Raw genomic sequence first — 26,361 nt, 5'->3', positions numbered from 1 at the left:
TGTTTGCATCAGATATCTTTTCCCATCTTTTTACTTTCAACTTATTTGTGTCTTTGGCTAAAGTGTGTCTCTTGTAGGTAGAATATAGTTGAATCACTTTTTTTAACCATTCTGTCAATCTCTACCTTTTGATTGGAATATTCAATCCATTTACATTTAATATAATTACTGATAATGTCTGCTATGTTGCTATTTGTTCTTTATATGTCATATCTTTTTTTATTCCTCTATTCCTCCATTACTGCCTTCTTTTACATCAAATGTTCACTAGGTATCATTTTAATTTCCTTGTTGTTTATTTTACTGTACTTTTTTGAGTTACTTTCTTATTAGCTCCCCTGGGTATTAGAATTAGCAACTTAAATTAAAACAATCTAGTTCAGTTAAATATTAACCTAACTTCAATAGTATGGAGAAATTATGCTCTAATATAGCTCTGTTCCCTCTTCCTCCTTTGTGCTTATTATAGTCATACAAATTATATCTTTATATATTATGAGACCATCAACACATTTTATAATTATTACTTTATGCAGTTGTTTTAAAAATCAGGTATAAGAAAAGAAGAACAAAAAAAATGCCTCTGTTCTCTCTTATGTTTACCCACGCAGTTATCTTTAGGAGTACTCTTTATTTCTTCATGTAGATTTGTGTTACTGTCTAATGTCCTTTCATTTCAGCCTCAAGAACTGTCTTTAGTATTTACTGTAGAGCAGGTTTGCTACTAGCATTAAATTCTCTCAGTTTTTATTTATCTAAGAATATCCTAATTTCTCCTTTATTTTCAAAGGAGAGTTTTGCCAGATACAGAATTTGTGGTTGACAGTCTTTTCCTTTCACTATTTGAATGCCATCCCACTGCTTCCGGCCTTCATCATTTCTGATGAGAAGTTAGCTGCTGGACATATTGAACATTCCTTTTCTGCCATGAGTCTCCTTCCTCTTTGCGCTTTCATGAATCTCACTTTGTCTTTAGTTCTTGAGAGTTTGACTATGATGTGTCTAGGTATGTTTCTTGAGTTCCTGTTAGGAGTTCAGTGAGTTCTTGGATGTGTAGATTAATGTTATTCATCTAATTTAGGAGGTTTCAGCCATTATTTCTTCAAATAATCTTTCTGCCATCTCTCTTCCTCCTCTCCTTCTAAGGATCCCATTATGCATGTGTTGGTACTCTTGATGGTGCATCACAGGTTGTTTCCTTCATTCTGTTTTCTTTTTGTTCCTCAGCTTAGATTATCTCAATTGACCTATCTTCCAACTTGCTGATTATTTCTTTATTAGTACAAATCTGTTGTAGAGCTGCTCTAGTGAGTTTTTTTTTTTTACTTAAAGAGTTGTACTTCCTGACTCCAGATTTTTCATTTGGTTCTTTTCTATAATTTCTGTCTCTTTGCTATTATTCTCCATTTGGTGATACATTGTCATCCTAATTCCCTTTAATTCTTTGGACATAGTTTCCTTTACTTATTTGAAAATATTTATAATAGCTGATTTAAAGTCTCTGTCTAGTAAGTTCAGCATCTGGGCCCCTCATGAAGTTTCTATTGACTATTTTTTCCTATTATGTATATATTTTCCAGTTTCTTTGTGTGTCATGTAATTTTTCTTGAAACTGGATTTTAGATTATATAATGTGGCAACTCTAGAAATCAGATTCACCCCTCCCCCAGCATCTGTAGTTGGTGATTTTTGTTTTTGTTGCTATTTGCTTGTTTGGTGATTCTTTGGATTAACTCGGTGAAGTCCCTATTACTCTATTGTAATATATGATCACTAAAGCCTCTTTTTGGTTAACTTAATGGTCAGCTAATGAATGGTCAGAGATTTGCTTAATTGCTTTGAACCAGTAACTCTTTCTCTCTTGTTGAGGGGCTGTGTGAGGTTGGGGGCTTGCCTGCAATGCTCAGGCAGGTTATAAGTCTGCATTAGCTTTCACTTTTTGCTTGCGAAGAGCCTCAAGGTCAATCAAAGGTGAAAGACCGTGGCCCTCTCAGGTATTTCCTGGGCGTGCACACCACCCTGCCTACCTGTACATGCATTGGCCTTCTACATCCCCAGGAATATGTCACGGCTTTTCAAAGCCCCTCACGGGCATCCCGTTCACTAGATCATCTTTTTTAAGCCTTTTTTTGGGACAGGTTCTTGCTTGCCCCAATTGGTACTGCTACCTTAGGCAGCTATGATATTAAAAAGAAACTGCCACTGATTGTTTTGACTAACAGCCTGGGATAAAGCTTTACTTATGAGTTAGGTCAAATAAAAACAATGTCCTGAGAATGGGGTTTTCCAAGCAGGACAAGATAAATAAATAGTGACAATGCTTTTGGTATGGAACTTTTTGAAGTGCTCCAAACCTGATCTGCCCCCACTAATGCCTGCAAGGCTGTGGTCTTCACAGCTACTGCTGTGAGATAATCAGTTTTCAAGGCTACCCTGGAGCTGGGGAGGAATGGACGAAAGTAAGTCACATTACTATCCCCCAAATCTTGCTGTTCTTACTGAGGTTTAGCCAGTTTTCTTGAACAAATGCTCCTCAGATTGTTGTAAGTTTTTGGTTAATGTACAGAGTTCTGAAAAAGTTGATTTTGACGTTTTTTTCCTCTGTGTTTTCAGTACTTTTATGGAGGGATAGATTTATAAAGATATTTTCTCTGCCATTCCGAAGTCCTACTGATGAGGATTAAGCCTGCCCCAGGGAGAAAAGCCCAAGGCGTCCTGCCCTACATACTGATTTATATCATCCTCCAGGAAGCATCAGACGTCCTGTCCTGATCTGATCTGATTCTTAGCCAATGTTGTAGGACCACCTAATAACCATAACCAGACCCACCTGCACTGCTACCATTTTAATAACTCTGTTACATGATCTTTCCTTTGTCTTGTAAAGAAATAACTCACATACCTATGCCTTATAAATTTTTCCCTGCCCTCAACCCACTCCAGCTCTTCACTGCCCATGGGTCCTGTCCCCATGCTATTCTCTGAATAAAGGAGCACTACCACCAGACCTTGAGAGTCTAAGAAATCTTTCTTTCTACTCCTCGGCTTGCCCAGCCTGCATCACTACCCTTATATTATATAAGCAATTAAATGGTTGAAGTTTCAACAGGAACTCTGAACATTCTAAATATCCTTCCCTATTACGCAGCAGCAATTTCTAGAAAAGAATGACCTTATCCCTTGCTCCTGAAATAGCAGGGAGAGGGGATCTTTCTCTTCTCTAGGCCTCCTTGTCCCAGTGCAGTGGCAGTAAGAGAGAATTTTCCCCACATTCAGGGAAGGCCAAGAAGGATGCTAATTGTGCCAACTGCTTATATGTAAGAAATGCTAAATAGTAAGATTTTTATATCCCTGAGTCTTCTGACGCATCTATGAAACAACTAGAGAAAAGAAAGTTTATAGGAACTCATACAACAAACCTAATTTCTGAGCACCTATCATGTATTAGATACTGTGCTAGTCCTGGAAAAAGATGGGCATGGGCCCTGCTGTCTTAGAGCATATGATCTCATGGGGCTACAGAGAACTGAAGAGCCATTAAATACTGTGTGTTAAGTGCTTAAAAAGGATGTACAAGGTAATTTGGGTGCCAGCAAGGATGAAATCCCTACCTTATCCTCCAAAAAGAAGTGACAATTATCTAACCTCTAAAGGATAAATAGGGATTGGCTGTGAAGGGGATAGGAAAGGTGGAAAAAGGGAAGGGGTAAAGGAGAGGACACTACCATATGAAAAGGTCTAGTGGGAGGAGGAATTGTAGGTGAACTGAAGACAGTAAAGGACAATGGCAAGACATAAGGACAGAATAATAAACCTGGTATTTTGGGTTAAAAATCATTGACAAGTCTATAAAGTTGGAAAGGAGTATTAACCATGAGATTACAGCATAAATCAATTTTCACATTGAATATTAATGTCTCTATGCAGCTGGAGACAGAACAGAAACAGTGAGAATTATATTTTGGGAGCACAGCTTTGGTAGAAACTTTAATTGCAGTTGAACCAGAGTGGAAAATTAGAAAATGAATGATAAGAAAGGGACAACTGAAAGCAGAGAACAACATTTGGGTGTGAGTGCACGTCCAGTCAGGAGGGCACTGAACACAGTAGGTCGCCTCCAAACATTCACTGTGCCTCTTCCCCCTTCCTAAGAGACCCCTGATTATGTTTGGGTGTTCACCCTTTTCTAGATAATCCATTCAATTTAGAGGAATCTGACCCTTTTCTGGCTCCAGGTGTTAATCTGGTGTTTTGAGGAAAATCTCATAGCCTCTTGCCAGAAATTCATCCTGAGTGGAAATGTGACTTAAACTGGCTCAGTCAGCCTGAAGGGAGATTTCTGGTCCCTGCTTGATGGAGAGGCACAGGCTTTCTCCTGCTGGACTCAGGAGGAGTCTCAGACTCCCCTGTAACTGTGACTGCCTATGAGACATGACTATGACCAATAGGACAGGGGTCTGCTAGGAGGTTTCTAGAAGGCCATTTAGGGCTGATGTGGTGGCTCAACGATGTTGTGAAGCCCTGAAACACTTTCCAACCCTCCATTCCAGTTGCTGCTGGCAGCCACTGTGCAGTAAGCCAGCACAAGGACAAAGGTGAGCAAGGAGGAAGTGCAGAGCCAAGAACGTCTTCCCCCTGATTCTGTTAGCCCTGAAGCCTGCCCTCCTGTAGCTTCCTCTACATGAGTCGATGATCACATTCCTTATTGCTTAAGCCAGGCTCCAGTTGTATTTCTGTCACTTGAACTTGAAAGCATCCTAAAAGTAGGGATGCTAAAAGTAGAAAAATAAATTCACAAAGAGATCAAGAAAAAAAGATTAGGTGGTAGAGGAAAATCAGGAGAGCTCAGCATGATACCAGCTGAGAAGGATGGAATTTTACAAAGCAAAGAATCACTGACGGTACAAAATTTATCAGAGTAGATTTATCAAGCAAGATGTTTTTCCTGTACTGCTTCTGCTTTGGAATAGAGCCTCTTTAAATCAATCTGCATTCATTGTCACCACACTAAGGTTTTCTGATCTATGAAATATTCAAAGGCTAACTGATGACTTTACAAGTGGATTATGGTGATTAGAAAGGGTGCTTTTGCAATGAAATATAGGATAAACATGGTCAAGTAAGACTTATTTAATGTAAATACATTGAAACTTTTCTTTTCCCCCAGTAGGCCAAATTAATCAGTGAGGTCTTATAAGTCTTATAGACACGTTTTATCCAAGACGTTCTTTAATAAAAAAATTTGAAAAATTAACACATATACCTAAAGGTAGAGAGAAGAGTATTAAGAAACCTTCATATATCCATTGCCTAGATTCCAAAATGACCAATTTTGTTACTCTTGCTTTTCCCTTCTTGCCTAATGAGTGAAGGTAGCTATATTGCCTGGTGGTAAAAAGAGCCCACTGGATCTGCACTGTGTGACCTTCCCCCATCTGATGGGAGTGGACAGAGGGGGAGGTATTTGCTAGACTAGTATTGCCGCCTGCAATGTAGAGCAGCACAGTGGCTAAAGCTGAAGTCCTTTCCCAAGGTGGAAAAGTTAGGGTACAAATGAAGAAAAGGAGGAACAGTAGCTGAGGGTAAGGGAATGAATAAATAATGCAATGAGGGAAATCCAATATTACAGCAACACCTCAAAAGAGGCTCAACGCAAGAGACGATATTGTCTAACTCAACAATACCAGCTGTCTGAAAGGGTGAAGCCATATGTTGCTAAGATCACTCCCACTTTTGGAACCTGACAAGATCTAATGGAGGCCTGCCAACCTCACTGGCCTCACCCTGGGAGACATTTTCATATGATAAGATGATAGACGGGACTAATTATTAATGACTGAATGTGACTCCAGTAACGTGGCAGGGTCTGTTAACTGTTATGATCCTTTTGTTTTAAGGGATCTGTGGTTAAAAACCAGGAGGTGGCCTGTGGTAACATAAGAAATATATTTGGTCTTTGTCAGTGGTTCCAGCACAAACTTCCTAAAATCCATGAAATTTCCTGAATAACGGGAGTGCCTTTTGTCATTCATAAGGAGCCCTTTTTGAGCACACCTGAATTTATGCTAATGAGGTGACTTAGCATGGGGCCCCTGGAGAACACCAGGATGGGGCTGGTCACCAGAAAGACCAAGTGACCAGAGGGTTGGAACTTTTAGCCCCACCCACCGACCACTTGGAAACGGAAGTGAGTGCTACAGGTTAACCTCTATAAAAACTGTTGACAAGAAGATTTAATGAGCTTCTGGGTTGGTGAATGTGCCCACATGCCAGAAGGGTGGTGCACCCGAGTTCCATGAGGACAGAAGCTCCAGTGCTGGGGATCCTTCCGGAACTCGCCCTATGTGCCTCTTCATGTGGCTGCTCATCTGTATCCTTTGCAATATCCTTGAGAATAAACTGGTAAATGAAAGTAAATGTTCTGAGTTCTATGAGCTGCTCTAGCAAATTATTCGAACCCGAGGAAAGGGTCGTGGGAAGCTCTGATTCTGTAGTCAGCCAGTCAGAAGCACAGGTGACAATCTGGACCTGCTACTGGCATCTGAAGTTGGGGGCAGTCTTTGGGGCTGAGCCCTTAACCTATGGCATCTGAAGCTATCTCCAGGCAGTGTCAGAATTGAGTTAAATTTGTAGGACACTCAGTCAGTGTCCACTGAGAATTGCTTGGTGGTGTTAGAAAACACACATGGGAGATATAAAATCAGTTGTTTGAAAACCAGAATGTATTTCCTTACATGAGAATGTATATAAGCAGTTAGATTCTCAGGCCAGACATGTGAAGTCCAGCTAACCCAGACTGATGACATCTTTTACATTTTGAGTAGAAAAGAATATCACTGAAACTTAATCTACCTCCCGTTTTGTTCACATGTCTAAAAAGAAGGAGCTCACCAAAGCAATAGTGAATGTCTGACCAGCCTGTACCAAGATCACGAAGGAGACATTCTTATGGTTTGGATTTAATCTACTAATCTTAAAGCTTCCAAGTTTTTGTTTCTTTTTTAAGCCATTAAGTTGTTAGAATCACATAATTTCCTTATCCTACATATCTGACCCAACGTTTTCTAAAACTATATCAAATTCTTTTATAGGCTCAGGACCAGTGGTTCTCAAAGTGTGGTCCAGGGACACCTGGGGTTCCCTAGAGGGGGTCTGCATAATCAATACTATTCTCTTAATAATACAAGAATGTTACTTGCTCCTTTCATGCTCATTTTCTCACAGGCACACAGTGGAGTTTTCCAGAGGCTACATGACAAGTGATATCCCTGCTGTAATGGGTGTATGTGAAAAGTAGCAGTGAGAATGCCATCATTTATTAAGCCAGATATCAAAGAGTTTTGTAAAAATAGAAAACAATTACCATCTTCTCACTTCATTTTTTTGTTACGAAAATATAATTATTTTTAAAAAGTTATTTATATTAACATATAATGGAATTATTTTACTTTTAAAGAATTCATAAATAAATATTATATTTTCTTCAGTTTTAATTTCTAAGAGTTATATTGATAGACATAACCCCCCCCACACACACAAACTCTTCGGGGTGTCAGTAAGTTTACATAAGGGCATAATGGGGTCCTGAAGCCAACATGTTTGAGAACTGCTCTTCAAGACAAATTCCTTTCTTCACCATCTCAACAACTTTGGCCAGTGAGAATAAAAGACTCTTTTTGCAATATTTTTTGGAAATTTCACTGGAAATAAAATCTGTGTCCTCCCTGGCATTCCTTTCCATGAGAAGCATTCTCTGGTTTTGAGAAGGAAACAGATAACGATTAGGGGACAATGAAGTCTAGGTTGACACTCACCTTCACTAACTCAGTGTAGCCTGTCTCCTTTGGGGTCCACCACGGCTGGGCCTTCAGTCCGTTCACGTTGTACAGGGAGCGCTGCCAAACAGACGCAAAATGTCCCCTCTGGTGCCCAAGCTCGTACCACTTATACGCCTGAAAGAATTCAGAAAGATTGAACTCCCAATGAAACTTTTATTAATTTTAAAATTAAAGTCACTAAAAATAAGGTATTACTTTGTGACATTTAAATAAAGACCTTGCTAGACAGGTGATCAAATCTGTTACACTGTGAAAATACTGTTGACTGGGTATCTGATTATGATCTATTATTATAAATAAATGTATGTATTTTATTTTCACTCTTAGGCTGTAAGGTCTCTGAATACAAGATTCACGCTGCGCTCATGTTGGTCTCCCCCCGAGTGTCCAGCACAGAGTCTAGGACTTATTTGTTGAGTGGATAAATAATTTAAGACACTAATGTAGACTATATTTATATTTTAGGTTTCATTTCTTAAGTTCTATTTTTATGTTTCCTTTAAAAGGAAAGGATTCTGATTCTAATAATTTCTTCAAAGATATTTGCATTTACTGAAGTGGAATGCTAAAATGGAGAGCAACATCATTTCACAGGTACATTCTTTCCATGCCCACATTTAAGAAGGCTACCTCAAAGTGCCAGAGTGTAAACCCTCCATTAAATTAAGTAGACAGAAAGGAAATATTATTCTGAGCTGGCAATAAATATAGTGATAAACAATATTAGATTTTTTAAAAGGGAATTTTTGTTCCCTTTTGTTTTTCTCCTGCCATAAGGGATAACATTTGTGGCTTTAGGCTGGCTGTAACATGATACAACTTGCCTCCAAGAAGACTAGCCTTTTCAGAGACAGCTGGCTGCAGAGTCTGCTGCTCCATATGTCTCCTTCAAATGATGCCCTAACCATATGCTCTCCTAGTGGCCTGTCCCACGTGCTTCGTGCCCCGCGCACGCTCCACTGTCTTTAGAATGGGAGCCGAGTCTAGCGGTGGACTTGACAGTATGCGCCTATTATTATAACTCTGATCTAATGATTACTTAGTGATTTTGAACACACATTTTGATCAATTAAACACAGGCAGTTAATATCAAGCGGATTAAGAAGATATCCAAGAAGAAAATCTTCATAAAACTCTAGATATAACTGAAATGTAAAAAATAACTTTCAAAAGTCTTTTAAAATTCCTATGTCAAAATTTCCTTCATTAGAAAATCGAGGGTGACAGCAGCACCACCTCATACTCTCAGCAACACTTCCAGTTTCCCGCTCACTTTTACATGTGTAATCTCATTTCATCTTTCCAAGAACCCCAAATATCTCCACTCAGAAAACGCTGAAACTGAGGTTTAAAAAGGCTAAATATGTTGAACTGTAACTCAGGCTCCAGGCAACTTGGTCTACTCTCCTTTCATCTTTGTAGCATTAAAAAAAAATTTACCAAAAGTGATCTTCTTATTTATCCTTCTCAATAATATCTCAAATTAAGAACACATATGCTAATTACTGTTATATGGTTTTCTTGAAATATTTGTAAGTAGTAGCCATAACGTAGTTTCTTTAAAAACCAGAAACTTCAAATGGCTAATAATTGTCTGATTTTAAACACATAGCATTCTACCTTTGAAATTAATTTGACTTTTAGGTATTTTTGTCCAATTTACATTTAGGATTTTATTTCCTATACTTTTCAGTACTAAAGTGAACAACAATATTAATTACAACAGATGATTTTTTGAAACTCTTGCAGTCCATTAATTTTCGAATCATCAGCAATTCATTTTAAGGACTAGGCATATTGTTAGAATAGTGAGGAAAAAAATTATTACTATAAGAAAATCAAAACAGCAAACCTCATAGCTCTAGTTCAGGACTTAGAAGTCTTAGATTTTAGTCCTGGCCTTAACGCTCACCACGCTGGATGCCTGGGCAAGTGACTTTGCTTACAATGGTGTGTTCAAATAATCTATAAGATTTTTTCTGACACTCAAAGTTAGTATTAGTCTATCAAACAGGACCCTTGATTTTATACTCCTCTGCCATTTGACTTTTAGGGAAACAAAACTGTGACAATGATATATCAGGAATTTTAAAAAAATCATCTTCAATGATATCTTCAATTATATAGAGGACGCAACGAATTCAGCCAGATTGCCTTTTTTAATTTTACATCTAAACTACCTGACAATAAAAATTGCTAGAAAAATCAATGATCAAGTTAGAATCATCCAAAAATTTCCTCTTTACTCTTACCTTTGTATATTTCTAATCAGGAATACTAAAATAGACAGAAAGGACACCTGGGGCACCTTCTTAAATATATTTTATATCAATGTCTACTATATTTCACATTATTGCCAGGATAGTTCACACACACTTACATTCATTACACAGAAATAGTGTGCCAAAAGATTCCAACTCAGAAAGCCAGGCCCCAGCCTGGGAACACGCCCACCACACACGGCCCCAGCTGGAGTCTGTTCCGGCTGGAATGCAGCACACAGTGGTGCATGGGAGACGCGCTTGTGAGAAGGGTTGGCTGCAAATGACCTGCGGAGGATCGTGAATGCCACTGCTTGGAAATGGCCTTTATTTTATTCTGCACTGAGGGGTTTTTGAGCATAGGATGGCCTGGAAGAAAGTAAGACTAAAGCAAGAAGCAACAATAAGGTTCTTACAGCCATTGCTGAAGTGGAAGATAACAAATGACAACACTGACCAAGCAAGAGGGAAGATGAGATGGATACCAAAGACAGGAGGAAGCTGACGTCCCAGAATGTGGCCTGACTAGACTGGAGTGAGGAGTGGGGCCTGCTGAAGGACAGGCAAGAGCCAAAGCTGATTCAAGTCCTCATCTTGGAAAGTTGGCAACACCATCAAATGAGAGACAGAAGCCAGGAAGAAAAATGGTTTAGAGGAAGACATATGAGTTGTCTCTGTGACATCATGTGGTGACACTAAGCAGGCAGTAGACATATGAATCTGATCTTTGAGTAGGAGACGTAAGCTAGAATGTGGATTTGCGAGTTACAGAAATACTGGGACCAGCTGAGGCTGAATTGCTGCAGGACTACGCTGGTTTGTCTTCCTTTCTCTTCCTGTCCATACAAAACAAACCTGTTGGAAAAATCTTCCTCAAAAACAATTTTCCCATCAGCTTCAGTGCCTGGAGCAGAGCTTCATGCATAAGAACATGAAGGATGCTTGCTTCCCAATATGCAAACTGAGAGCATGAGAGTCATCAAATCACACATTGAACACCTAACATTGGGAATATACTAACATGGGGTTTCGACAAGCTTGTTTTTGTACTCCTATAACGATGAATCCTTGTGAAATTTTAAAATTCAAGAACTGCACTGTTCTTTGTATATTAAAGGTAATTAAGCTGATAGTACAGTCCCACAGGTTCAAATCCCAAGTTCTTAACAAATGTTTAATAGTGCATTCTTTGCCCTTGAAGTAAGGGCTGTTTTCATCTAAGATGTGAGAATAAATCAGACTGCTTTTATCTCTCTTCGCCCCAGACCCTGAGATGTTCAAAGATAAATTAATTAGTGACAATTACATTTATAGCAATCAGATATGAACATTTATCCAGTGTTAGATACTGTAGCAAAATCTTTCTTATCCCTCTCATTCAAAAGAGATACCGACATTTACATCTAAAAGAATGAAGGAACACAAAAGAGATCCTGATCAGCACTTTTTTCTCCCTTCTCTCTCTTCACCCCTCATATTTCATTCTATTTCAGTTGACTTACTGGTAGGTTAGAGGGGGAAAGGTAGGGACATAGAGAAACATACAAAGAAAACAGTGTCGATCATCCAAATCTCTATTACTCCAAATTGGCTTATGTCTTTAGCTGGCAATTACCCCGTCACAAAACCCCTTGCTCCGATGAATCCTCAATTGTCCAAATGGTCCCATGTTCTTATTAATTTTAGAAACCTGAAGCTGTGTTATCCTTAGAGGTCACTTTATTACATTTACGGAAGGCAGTGCTTACAAAGATTCAATGTCTCACTTCATCCTTTTATCCCTGACTCCAAGGAGAGCCCAGCACAGAGCCCTGAGATGTGTAGGACAGGAAAGGCAGGCTTCGCTGCCCAGCAACGTCATGTAAATCATGGTGGATTAGGAGGGTTGGGGAATTTACGGTATATGATGTCATGATTAATGATCTAATGTTACGTTTAAAGAAGCTGACATTGTACTCAGAAAAAAGTAATAATCACAAAGAAAACATGTATCTTATTTTAGCTACTACATTTTCTGTGCCAGTACCTGTCATTACTATAGCTACACGTGTTTATCTTAAACTTGGTATTAAATATTTCAGAAGGTAATTTATGCAATTAGCCATTGGATTCAGTGTGCTTAGGAACCAGGTGAATAAAGACTTCATTCTAAATATAACTACTTTTTAAATTCCAAAATAAAATAAAAATAACTCTAGGCAAACTGTTAAAAAAAATATTTAAACAATTTCAGAGATGTCTTTTCATTTCATAATTTTAAAAATATTTTTCCAAGGCAATGTTTCTCTCTCTCTCTGTACACAGAGACATGCGTACATACATCCACACACACAGACACATACATACATATATATACACAGACTAATTTAGAGACAGTTCCTATGAATATTCAGGTACTTTCTTGAAAGAAGCCATAAAAGTCAAATCCTAAAAATTCTTTATAGGATTAAGTAGGAGTTGTTGGATTGTTTCAAAAAACAATTTAAGCAGCTAAACAGTTTCAGTTCCCACCTTCAAAAGTTTATGCTCAAAAAAATTTTTCAAATGTAAATTTCTCCTAGAATTAAATCCCCCCCATTTTATCCTCTGTTAAAGAGCACAAAAGTCCACAAACTCATTACCTCTTTGTTCCCAACCCTCTGCATGGCATCCCCCAGGTGGAAATAAAATCGCCCATCATCAGTGCCAGGATCCCCAGATTCTATTCCTTCCTGTAGAAAAGACAGTGTTAGCATTTATGAAAGAATTAAATAGCAGATTTAGTTCATGGGTTTATTTAATCTTTATATACCATACGAAAATCCAAGAACCAGAAAAATTAATCTCAATATTAAAGTTCGACAATTAGGTTACTGGTCAACATTTACAATGCAAAACCAAAAGGAGGTGAAGAAGCTAAATTTAACAATATATTCATCATTAATTAACATTAATTAACAGCCCATAAAATTGGTGGGATGCTTTGTGAATTGTCTCTGCAGGAGCAATCATATTTCAATATCCCAAAGAATTTCTTTGTCTGCGTCTCTATCATATTCCTTTTGCTCTCCAAATCTGACCATATGTCATCAAGAGGCGTTTTTATCCCTGAACCACAATGTTCAGTTGCTCACAGATGTTTGAAGTGATAGAGACCCAACTGCAAGAAATATTTTTTCCCACTCAAAACAAGTGTCCCCAACATTTTAATAAAATCTTTTACAAAATGTACAATAGGATTAAAGCCAAACGGAATCTTTCAAAATGTAACTGGTATTTAAAAAATCCTACTCTAAAACACTTAGCTGATTTCTACCCCATCTTCCACATAAAGACTGAAATGGAGATTTATGTAAAAAAAAAAATAGAGAAAATATGAAAGAGAATGAGTTTAGAAAAGTAAAAGGACAAAGGTAAAAAATATTTAAACGTCAAGGAATTCTTTCTAAAAATCTGAATCCTTGAGGCCTCTTCATAAGAAGCCCATTACCGTTTACTGGGAAGCAATATTATTTGCATAATGTTGGGAAGTATGAAAGGTGAGGAACAGGAGAAGCATGGCTCAAGGAGGACAGGTTCCATCAGGCCTCCTTAGGGATACTCTTTGGCCCTCATAATGTCAAAGGAATCTAAGGCGAATACTTTAAATCAGAGGAACCCACATGCCCTCAGCGTCCTGGCGGGGAATGTAAAGGACAACAGAGGCCCACTGACAGCCAAGACAGAAGGGGGTGCACGCCCACCTCACGGGGACACCCCTGCTGGTCTTCTGTGCTGGGATGTGGGCCAGATATGACTTTTCGCGTGAAACAGGAAATCTGTATGATGACCTAAAATGTTCATATCCTCAACTAAGGCAAGCAATTAAAATTGCTTTTAATAGAATTATCTTGGCTAAATAAAACATGCAAGCTATTTGTAATCAGTGGGTTGCTATTTGGGATCTCTGATTTAAGTCATGTGAAAGAAAGAGATCATAAAAGCATAATATACTGCTACTTAAAAAAAATGTTCACAGGTATTCAATCAGCTACTCATCTAATAAGGTAGCTGCTAGCTAATGTTACTATTTAAATTAAAATCAACTAAAATGAAAAATTCAGCTCCTCACTCACACTAGCCACATTTCAGGTACTCAATAGCCACAGGTGGCTAGTGGCTACCACACTGGAGAGTACAAATAAAGAACATTTCCACTGTTGCAGAAGGTTCTGTCGGACAGCCCTGACCAAGACCAAAAGTGATGCTGGTGAACTGACAATGATTCAACTAGATACGTGAGAAAAAAAGGGCAGCATACTTTAATCTGAATATTTTGAGCTATCAGGCTTTTGGGGGTTTCACTTATTCAGTCTGCAATTTTCACCTCACTTTGTAGAGGGTGCCATGAGCCCTGTTCAAACGAGTCTCAGCATATAATTAAATTGTAGAAGGAACATTTAATGCATTGCCATATTTTAAAATACCATATCAATAATTTTTCTCTACTTCTGACATTTAAATAAAGGCCAGTAACAACTGCGGTTTTAGGAATTTCTTCATATAGTCTTTTCCAAATAGTATCTACTCACAAAGTCGGTATTTCTATATCTGACACTGTCAATTATGGATACGGTCCACACTGCTGAGAATGTCATGGTCAGAGGGTGTACATTTTGGTGATGAAAAGATTCAGCAGTTCATGCCAATCAATCTACAGTGTACCATCAAGGGTGTCCAACTGACTCAAAGGAATGGGAAGAAGGAAAAAGGATGAGCAGGGACAGTTACCTTTAAATAGGGAATGCTCTCAGCGATCCTGTTCTGTGCCTTCAGGATAAAGCCGTAATGTACTTTAGCAAAGCCATCATTAGGGGTCACATTCAGAACCTAAACTCAAAGGAAACAAAAAGCTATTGTGATGGACTACAAATTCCATAAATGACTGTCACAGCAAATGTTAATTAGCCCCGCTGTCCTTGGACTGGATTACGACGTCACAGCTTACAACACTATGGTGTTTTATTTCACTGCAATAGATTAGGCTTAAAATAATGGCCCCATTTTCCCTCAACTCGAAATGTTCTCACATCTACACATTAGCTCCTCAAGAATGAAGAACTAAATGTAAAGGCAATGACTGCTAAAGCATTGCTTGAACACTGCAAATCAGCTAAATATCTGTCAATTGATAGGACTTCACCATTTTTTTAGTGATCAGGAAAAAACTGCTTTATATTTGCTACACTTGAAGTCAACTCTGAATGCTTATAATACATTTCTTTATATACGTACTTTATACGTTGCCTTAATTAAGAGAAAATTTAGGGCCAGCTCTGATGGCCACGCAGTGAAGGTTTGGTGTACTGTGCTTTGGCGGTCTGGGTTCAGTTCCCGGGCATGAAAGCACACCACTCGTCTGTCAGTAGCCATGCTGTGGTGGTGGCTCACATAGAAGGACTTACAACCAGAATATACAACTGTGCACTGGGGCTTTGGGGAGAAGACAAAAGAGAGCGGAAGACTGGCAACAGATGTGAGCTCAGAGCAAATCTTTCCCAGCCAAAAAAACCTTAGATTTGCATTTGTAATACATCACGAGCCATTCATTCAACATAAATTTCCCAAATGCCCAGACCATTTTAAGGACTGAGGATAAAGTGGTGAGCAAGTCCAATAATCTGTGATAAAACCCAGGTAAATATTTAATATAAACCAATCATTGTTTACTATCATATGGATTTATTTTGATTAAAGATAAATTATGCAAAAAGCCTATAAATTAAATACAGCACTGAGAAATCCAAACAACAACATTCAACTTGTGAAGCTGCTTAAACTCGTTTACGGAACAAAAGTGAAAGATGAAGGTTAGCATTGGGTGCATGTAGAGAAAAGATGAATATCCTGTAACTGCTCTTCATCCCTGAGCCTGAGTAGGGAGCGAGTCAGAGCCACCATGGGTTCCTTACACAGAAGGATTAAGTGCGCCAGGAGGGGGCCCCCATGCCCTCTGTGAGCTCACAGCACACAGTGCCAGTACTTGAGTGTTTTCCGTCTTGTAGTTGCTCTTGCACCTCATCCATTAGCGAATCCAGCCAACACCACCTTCAAAATACATTCAGAATCGTACCCCTTGTGACTTCCCTCACCGCTGCCACCCTGGTCCCTGTCTGTCATCTCTCCCCCAGCTTCTTATAGGAGCCTTCTGACTACTGACCCTCTGCCTTCCAGCCCCTCTCTCCTGTAGCCCATTCCCCAGCTGGGGTCCTAAATGGACTCACTAAATCCTAGGTCAGACTTCAACCCTCCTCTGTCCAAAACCCAAATGGGTTCCATTTCACTAAAAGACTAAGTTCTAGAAACAGCCTCCATGGCCCCCCTTCAGTTGGGCCTCTCTACTTCTCTGGCCTCCTCTACTACTGGCCTCCTACCAGCCACTGTGAGGTACCCTGGACTCCCTGCTGCTGGTAGCAAGCCAAAGGCACCCCCGCCTCAGGACCTTTGCATGTGCAGTACTCCTTTGTCTCACTCTTCTCTCAGACATCCAAATGGCTCACTCCCTTCCTCGATGAAGCCCTTGCTTTATCAAGGCTACTATCTCAGCGAAGCCGATGCCCAACCACCCCCATCACTAGTCTTTATCCTGACTCCTTTTTCTTCATAGTACACATCACCATCTGACTTAATATTTTTTTATTTCTCCCAGTAAGACGCAAGCTCTACAGAGATTTTGTCCATTGCACTCACTGCTGATCGCCAGTGCTTAGAACAGTGTTGGGTATGTGGCAGGTGGTCGAGAAATCTGCACTAACTGAACAGATGGATGCATGCCGGGTTTTCCTCCCTAACTAGATCTCTGAAAGCACGGACTCTGTTGCTTCTGCACCTTCCACGGCACCTGTTCCTGAGCTAGATGCTGAGCAAGAGCTCACTAAACACCTCTGGAATTGAACTGAATTAAGGCTGGTCATGTTTCTGGCAGCATAACTATGAACGGATTATTAAAACTAGTGCAGCTCCACAGATGACATTTTTGCCTACTGTAGACCCACAGCCATCATCTCAAGTAATTAGAAAATGTATTCACTTATGATATTTTAGAACACACAGAACTCTTCTAGGCTCTGGACATATAAATGAGATACCCTATCTATTCTCAGGAAGCTTTCACTCAAGGGAGGAAGAGAGACTCCCAAGCAGACAACGGTAACACAATGTGGCAAGTGTAACCACAGAGACAGACATGAGGCATGTACGGGGTACAGGGAGGGGCACTTGCTTAATCCGGGGTGGGTGTGGCAGGGGCAAGGTCTGAAAGGTGTTTAGGGATGAAGAGGAGTTCACCAGGGACAGGGAAGGTGGGGAATAGGCATTCAAGGCACAAGAGAACGTGAGTAAAAAGGAATACTGGGCCAGGAGCAGTAAAAGGGAATGAGATTGGATACGAGGGCAGGAGACAAATCACAAACGGTCCTGTTTAGTATCATGTGCAAGATAATCCTCCAGGGAGTGGAAAGAAATTACAAATCTTCTCCTCGTATCCGTCTTTGAAATATAATGTTTAGTATGTGACAGGCTCCAGGGCCCTCCTCTCATCTGCCTGGTGGACAGTCACACATCTCACTCACACCCATGCTAGGCAAGGGGAGGGTGGGCGATCAGGCACCCAGAGCAACCAACAGTGCTGCCCTCCCTGCTTGATTCTTAGGATCACCTTCTGTGCTGGCTACAGCTCACGTGGATGCAGAAGAGGAGTGCGTGCATTACCTAGCTGTAATCAACAAACCCTCAGAAAATGACAACTGGCTTCATAAGATTTCTAAGAAACCCAGACTGAGATCAATACTAATAATATTACACAGATTCTTTCTCTCTTTGTTTACACCCACACCCACCCACCCACACACAGAGCAGAAAACAAAAAACTGGTACAGCTCACATTTTAGTTCAGCACAAGCTCTTTGCATGACATATTACCATGGTAAAAAAATCATATCATATAATCATAAATAGTATTGCACATTGATATTACTAAAACATTAATTTTTCAGTGAGAATGAACAGTTTTGGGGCAATTAAAAGAAATTTAAAAAGTATTTGAAATCTTTCATTTCATCCTAAAACTTATTTTGGGGTGTATACCTTTTATAACGTACATCACATATTAGTACATACACATATATACATAATACGTAAATATTTAAACATACTTATTGCAGATATTTGCTTGGACATGTTTTACTGGAAAGGTTTGCAAGCAGACATGTTTGAAGAACTCTCCTGTGGACAATGGGAACCACTGAAGATTTCGAGCCGAGCGTGAGATGGTCAGATTTGTGTTTGGTGTTGATGAAGGTTGGAAGAGAGAAGGCCTGTGCAGGATAAAGCTGTCCTAATCTAGAATAGAGATGATGAGTGCCTGGGTTACAAAGGGAGGGGACTTGAAAGATATTCAGAAGGTAAAATGAAGAGAAATCAGTGATTTGGTACCAGATTGTAAACTCCATGAGGGCACACTCAGTGTTTGTTTCATTAACTACCATTTCCCAAGGTAGCGTGTGTGGGTGTCAATAAACACGTGCTGAGTAAGTGAATGGATATAGGTGAGGAGTGAGGGGAGGGAAGAATCAGGAACGATGCTCAACTTTGGACCGTGGGTGGCCTGGGCAACTGGTGGTGTTGCTAACGTGAAGGGAACACAGGAGGGCCTTCCAAAGCTACAGATGTGAGTAATCTACATCAAACCACTTTAAAGTCAGTCTTTGTTGAAACTAAAAGCAGCAAAAACCCAGAAAGGGAACTATCAATGATTTTTATAAAATAAAAATCAACATGAAGAAAAATATAAAGTAACAATATCAGTTTTCTGAAAATGATCTTTGATTGAGACGTAAACATAACCAGGATAAACTCTGGTTACAGAAAGAGAACCCATTAGATACAGCTTATTAACTTAGCGGTGAGAAGGAGGGAGTAAAAGGCAAACCTCACATTTTCAATCTATCAATGCTTCTTTACAAAGAAGCCCACTCAGCTGTATAATATGGCTATATTTCATACTTTCTGTATTCTGTTATGCTTATTCAGATGAGATTATGATTTCAAATGTATAAATAACAGGACGTAAATTTTATTTTTCAAGATGAAGTAAAATGTTTCACACAGCCAAGATTTAGTATCAGGTTAAAAGGATGAATATATTCTTTTTATTTATTTATTTATTTATTTACTTATTTTGAGGAAGATTAGCCCTGAGTTAACTGCTGCCAATCCTCATCTTCTTTTTGCTGAGGAAGGCTGGTCCTGAACTAACACCCAGGCCCATCTTCCTCTACTTTATATGTGGGATGCCTACCACAGCATGGCACGCCAAGTGGTGCCATGTCCGCACCCAGGATCCGAACCAGTGAACCCCGGGCCGCCAGAAGCGGAACGTGCACACTCAACCGCTGAGCCACTGGGCTGGCCCCAGGATGAATATATTCAAGGAAGGTTTTGAAAAGGTGAAGAAGGGCAAAGTCAGAGTGGGTGAGAGCAACTAGCATGCTTTCAGATCCTGCCCTAACCTCAAACGAGCTTGGGACCCAGTCAACACTTGATCATTTTTTTTTTGGAAGGAAGGAATTCTATAATTCCATCTTTGTGGTTTCTGACAGTGACAGAATAATGAGCATGTCTGATATAGTTTGACAATTCATACATTCATATGATCCTGAATCACTAAGATACACGATGTTTCCCTTAACCAAACTTTGCAAGCCAGGGCACTCAGTGTAATGTTTTAGCCATTAGCAAATACAGTGCCCCACATGGACTTCTTTTATGACCTGGAACAGGTACTTTAGTACATGGCACACATTTCCAATATTGTAAGTTCAATCCACTCTGTATAAATATTTGAGATGCCATAAACAGCACAGGTCTTATTTCTGCTCTCTCAGAAAATATAAAAATTATGACAAGGATGAAAAGACAACTGCTCGAAAATTGAATGATTTTCAATCAAGTATCAAAAACAATAAAAGGAGGAAAGCACCACTTTGTGAGTGGACCAGTCCCTAGTCTGAGTAGGAAATCACTACACTTGACAGCATTTTTAAAACAGAAGGAATCATGCTGGATATTAGTGAGTAGTAGTATTTTGATGTAAAGTGTACCAGCTTGAAACCAGTGACCAAAAGGCCTAGATTAAAGAATAACAAGGAAATGTGTTCATCTTTCTTTTATAGAGGCATTAACTTTCTCCAGCTTCAAAGTTCATTTGGTATCCTGTTTATTTTATTCTGTACCAAATGAATTCCCTCAGGGCACAAAGGAGTCACAGTTTTCTAGATTTTATAGTTACTTGCGACTTAGAGGTCATTTACTAAAACATCCATTATAAGGTAGAAATCCTTTTGAAGGCATCCTTGCTAGAGGATTGAAGAGTTAATGCCCTCTGAAAGGTGAGTAATTTACTCCATATGCCCCAAAGATTATGTCCTGCAGTCTTTCCCTAGATCAGACTTTTACCTAAAAAAGGAAAAGATTGTGTTTTTACGTTCATGGAAAACGTGAGTTCCTCTTTCTATCATAAACAACACTTTTAGAAAGGCTGTTTGTGGACTGATAAAGAGTGAGCTTTAAAAATATCACAATTATAGGTTGAAGGTTTTGATGCACCATGTGTTGACTAAAATTTAAAATCTTCTGATCAAGGGGAAAAAAAGTGATGAAAACAAAATTTAGAAGATACCCACTATAATAATACTTACATTCTATTTGAGTTAACTTAAAGAGAGTGAGAGATTGGGTGTATTAAACGCAATTTATAACTAACATTAGAACTCGATGTTTAAAATAATTTGATGTAGGGGCCAGCCCAGTGGTGCAGTGGTTAAGTTCGCACATTCCGCTTCAGCAGCTTGGGTTTGCTGGTTCGGATCCCAGGTGTGGACGTGGCACTCCTTGGCAAGCCATGCTGTGGCAGGCGTCCCACATATAAAGTAGAGGAAGATGGGCACGGATGTTAACTCAGGGCCAGTCTTCCTCAGCAAAAAGAGGACTGGTGGCAGATGTTAGCTCAGGGCTAAATCTTCCTCAAAAAAAAAATAATTTGACGTAGCTCATAGAAGACTGTTGCTTGCTTACCTCTTCATAAACCTTCTTGGCATTGTCATTATCTCCGATCAAGAGGTATCCCACTCCAAGGTCATTCTTTAAGGAAGTATCATCCGGAAATAGTTGAACTAGTTTCTGCAGGGTAAGCAGGGAACCTCGCATGTGACCTGATTTGGTGGTAAGAAAAAAAAACTTCAATGAAAATAACAACAGAGTATGTACATCTTTATATCGAGACTACACATCATGAGAGACTATTCAAACAGAGCCTGAAGACCAGCTGAAATCTGACTCTCTATTCTGATAGCTAAGTACCGATTAGGATTTATTTCTGCAGTTACAACAGCATCAGTAACTCCTGTAAGTAGATACTGAATATAATACTGGTTATAAACATTTTAAAGACATTCTCATTTTCCAAATTCATCAACATTTACCTTCTTATGTCAAATTCCCTCTTAAGAAAGTTTTAGCTACAAATTCCTTGTAAAAAAACATTTTGCTGAGATATTTTTGGTTTATTATAATTAACTTTAAAATTATGAATAGAGAACAGACAAACAAAAAGTCTAATAGACTTCAGGGTGTAGCACCCCGTATGAAACTTGACGGGGCACTGAGGTACACTGCTGACACCGTTTCCAATTAAGTGTCCTCGTCTCTAGGTAATGACCTAATCATGGAGCAAAGGAGACATCATCCAGTGTTATGGGACCCTCTGGTGGACAACAGGATACTATGCACAACATGAATCTTGAAAACGTCAGCTTCAATTCATTTTTAAGGCTGTCTGATGGAAATTTACAATTTCTGGAGCCAATTGTCATTAGTCCTTGTCAGAGCTGGAAACACAAATTGAATAAGGGAAAACGTGCAACCTAAGACTAGTATACATGACAAAATTAATTACCTAAAGGGCTCAGTTGCCCACAAACTGAATATTAGCCAAGAGTGCAGCAGGACCATCAGTAAGCTAACGCAGTTGGACGCTCCACTAACGGATAAACTATTTGCCATAAAACATCACTGACTTACCCCTAGCCTGCTCTCTGTTACTGGTCAGTCTAGGATGGGTTTGCTCAGGCATTCATTCTCTCACTAACAGATCAGGCTACTTTTCTCAACCCTCTTTCCCCGTATCTGCTCACCTTAGGTCCACACTTTTCTTCTGCTTCTAAACTTCCCCTGTTAACCACTACAGAGGCCCAGGTGAAAATCCTGCCTGCTGTCATGCCCTCCCTGTCCCTTCCACTCTGCACGATGGAACCCTGCTCTGCTGAGGGAACTTCATCACCTGGCCCCTTCGCTGACACCTTCTGCACACAATTCCTTCTGCACAGAGCCTCCTCTTGCAAACTTGCCTCATTCTCATTCCGAGGAAAAGACTATATTCAAATATTAAAAGACTGTTGTGGAAGAGGGTTAGATTAATCCATGGGCAGTCTTTTCCCGAGGGCTGGGAATAGGGTGAGACAAGTGAGACACCTGGTGCAAAGTTTAGGAGGGTCCAAAATTCAGCAATCAGGATCAAAATTAATATAAAAAACCCATGATGGGCAAAATATCAAATTTTAAAGACAGAATCAGTAAACAGTGTTTACTAGAGCCATAGTGGAGCCTGAGGCAAGAAGACAACCTGGTAACACGGATTTTGTGCCCACTTGAGGCCCAGCCTGGCCTTTTCCACCCTGCATGTGGGCTGCATGTTTTGCTTCCCTTAGACGGGCCCTGATGAATACCAGTCTGACAGGCCATTTCTTCCAGTTTCTAATCATCACTTGGGTTCTACTCCCATCACAGATTTTGATCATTTACCAAAGTGACACAACTACCTTTAATTCCATCCCTCAGAAAACTGAGACAAGGGTCATTTGGCCTTGAATATTTCTTATATGAGCTTCTCCTAGTGACACCGATAATTTGTTCACATAATATGTTATCCAGCCAACTGGGCACCCATCTTGAGCAGTTTCACGTGGCTTAGATTCTTCCCTCCTGGTTTACTGATGACGTGTTAGGTTGGAGAGAAATACAGGCCTGGTTATAATGAAGTTAGGTTACAGCTAGTCTCACTAGCCTTTGGCACTGGGAACCCGGGTCAGTCAGAGAGGATGCTTTATGCTGCTCTTTTCAAAGCATTTGTAAATTTACTTAGCGATTAAAAATTGTTTTTCTATCATTTACCTTGGTATAGAATCAGACCTTACAGGTAAGATTTTCAGTACCTGAAACTCCTAATATTCCTCTATAAAACTGTTCCACTGATAATTTTAACGTCCAGGAATCAGTTCCTTGTAGTTAAGAGAGAAATGAATTTGGCATGACAGGACGAGTTTTTGATTCTAGACCTATTAATTTATTAGCTATGGTTCCTTAGGCAAATTATCCAACCTCTCCACATCCTATTTGCCTCATCTTAAAAATGGGAGGTAGTGGGGGAAGGCAGTAAAACTCTACATCTTTGTAATTATTAAGGTTATGATTGCTATTTTAGTGTAAAACACACTTGGGAAAGTTACCTGAAATTAATTACAAACTCAGGTTTCCTTCCATGTAACTAAACTCTCCTAAGAGTATACACAGCCTTCAGCCTCTTTAAGATGAAAAGATAGTATTTGCTGTTGAATTAACTCTTGTTCCATTTTACCTAGAAACTGCTGTCTTTCTGACCGCCGCTTCAGACTCAGCTTCATCAGGTCTGCGGGGACGTCGGGCAGGGCCGCCACCTCCTGGTAGGTCTCGATGGCCCTGCGCAACACCTCATTGCTCCTCCTCTTCTCAGCCAAGTCATCTTCACACTGGAGGAAGCCCCACACTGGATAAATGTCCCATGACAAGCTCCATTTGTAATCAAGCAACATATTCATGAAGAGTTAACTTTTGGACATGCTTTAAAAGTAATTCAAGACAGATTCAAATTTTCTCTTTATTAAGAGATAAAAAAATAAACAAAGGAAGCAACACAAATGCTATTTTGATAATATGAACACAAGTTAGCTACTCAACTATAGATGAGAAAGATTATCATAAAGCAAGACTCATATATGCTAAGGCTAATGGAAATTTATATCATGTTATACAAAACATTATACAGACAGGACTCCACTCCATAGTTCCTGTTCTTTCATTAGTTTATTCCTGTGTTCATTCATTCGTCCAACAACTATTTTCTGGGAGTCAGGCATTGTTCTACACATGTGGCAGACAAATTAAACAAAACAGACAAATCCGCTTTCCCATTTTGCTTCATTTTGGGAAGGAGAGAAAGTCTGGTGATCATAAGTGCTATGGATAAAAACAAAGCAAGCTTAGTGATGCTGGGAGTGGGGAGGTGGAGAGGGTGCCAGTTTAATCAGGATGATCGGGGAGGGCCCAAGAGAAGTGAGGGAGTGAGGCATGAGGATATCTGGGGGAAGAATGTTCCAAGGAGAGAGAATAGCAAGAATAAGGGCCCTGGAGGATAGTGAGGAATAGAGAAAAGACTGATACAGGAGGGGAGCAAGGAGGAGACTGATGGGGGGGGGTGTCAGCGAATGAAGAACCTAGTAAGTTATTGCCAATTCTGCCACGCTAATTCCACACGAGATGGAAAGAACCCCGGTTTTTCATTTTATTTTTTTTGAGGAAGATTAGCTCTGAGCTAACATCTGCCACCAATCCTCCTCTTTTTGCTGAGGAAGACTGGCTCTGAGTTAACATCCATGCCCATCTTCCTCTACTTTATATGTGGGATGCCTACCACAGCATGGCGTGCCAAGCAGTGCCACGTCCGCACCTGGGATCTGAACTGGCGAACCATGGACCGCCAAAGCGGAATGTGAGAACTTAACCACTGCGCCACCGGGCCGGCCCCCAAGAACTAGGGTTTTTAACATGATCTGATATCTGTCAAAAGGATCACACTGGCAGTGGTATGGAGAACAGCTTGAGGGCCTGAGGGGAGATGCAGAGAGCCCAGTTAGGATGTTCCAGCAGGAATCCGCACACGCGGTGATGATGGCTTGGACTAGGGTAGTAGTAATGGAGGTGTTAAGAAGTGGTTGGATTCTAGCTATATTTTGAAGGTCGGAGCCAATAGATTTGCAGATGGTCTGAATGTAGGGTATGAGAAAAAGGGAGAGAGAGAAGTCAATTGAAGGTTTTTGGCTTAACAATTACCAGGTGGAACTGTCATTCCCTGAGAATGGGAAGTAAGGGCAGAGGCAGATTTGCAGGCATATGGAATCAGGACTTCAGTTCTGGCCATATTAAACCCCAATGCCTATTAGGTACCCAAGTGGAGATACCGGCTAGGAAGGTGCATATATGAATCAGAGGTTCAGAGAGACTGAGAGTTAGAGATATACATTGGGGAGTTGTCAAGGATAGAGATGGTATTTAAAGCTAGGAAGCTAGAAGCAGTTGTGAGTGTAGACAGAGAAAAGAAGAGGGTCCAAGAACAGAATTCAAAGGAACTTCAATGTTTCAAGGCCATTAGAGGTCAGAAAGGGGAGAACCAGCAAAAAGGGACAGAGAAGGAGGGAGGAGAGAAGAAAAATAAAAAAATAGTGGTGTTCTGGAGGCCAAGTGACAAAAGGTAGCAAGAGGGAGTAATCAACCATGTTAGAGGTGGCCGTCAGGTTAGGCAAGATGAGAACTGAGAGCACATCCCACTGGATCGGGCAACGTGGCCCCTCTGATGTTCCTGGCAAGATCATTTCATTGGACTACAGGGGGCCTATAATGGAACGGAGCAGATTCAAAAGAAAACAGGAGGGAAGGAGGTGCAGACAACTCTGTCAAAGAGCTTCACCGTAGAGGGAAGCAGAGAAATGGGCCAGTACGTGGAGAGGAATGTGGAGACAAGGGAGAGAGTTTTTAACAATGGGAAACCTAAAGCATGTCTCTAAGCTGATGCAAAAGACTCAGCAGAGAGGGGAAATCTGATGATGTAGAAGAGGACAAAAAATTAGAAGGATGTCCTTCAGCAGGTGAGAGGGGATGGGAAAGGGGACCAGAACCGCTCATGTGAGCCAACGGGAGGGAAGACGCAGCATATGGCAGCAGGTGTAGGGAGATTATCAGAGCAGTTGAGGGATCACGTGGAAGCTCTTTGAATACTTCTCTTTACTTAGTGAAATAAGCAAGACTCTTAGCTGGAGAATGAGAATGGGGAGTGAAATACCAGAGACAGGAAGAGAGAGGAGAATGTGCGAAATGGT

At 40.1% G+C, this 26,361-nt stretch overlaps 1 protein-coding gene across 13 annotated transcripts in view; it reads right to left on the bottom strand.

Annotated features, from left to right (window-relative positions):
* Positions 1-26,361, bottom strand: part of ASPH (aspartate beta-hydroxylase) — a 208,968-nt gene that overhangs the window by 35,865 nt on the left and 146,742 nt on the right. For all 13 annotated transcript variants that reach the window (XM_070630515.1, XM_070630517.1, XM_070630519.1 and 10 more), the window contains 5 exons: positions 23,808-23,958; positions 21,191-21,327; positions 14,849-14,947; positions 12,721-12,810; positions 7,815-7,952 (listed from right to left, as the gene is read on the bottom strand). In XM_070630515.1, coding sequence (XP_070486616.1) covers positions 7,815-7,952; positions 12,721-12,810; positions 14,849-14,947; positions 21,191-21,327; positions 23,808-23,958 — 615 coding nt within the window. The remainder of the gene's footprint in view (positions 1-7,814; positions 7,953-12,720; positions 12,811-14,848; positions 14,948-21,190; positions 21,328-23,807; positions 23,959-26,361) is intronic.

The sequence above is a fragment of the Equus przewalskii genome, chromosome 8, assembly GCF_037783145.1.
Source record: "Equus przewalskii isolate Varuska chromosome 8, EquPr2, whole genome shotgun sequence".
NCBI lineage: Eukaryota > Metazoa > Chordata > Mammalia > Perissodactyla > Equidae > Equus > Equus przewalskii.
The sequence above is the reverse complement of the archived record's forward strand: the minus strand, read 5'-3'. Positions and strand labels throughout refer to the sequence as shown.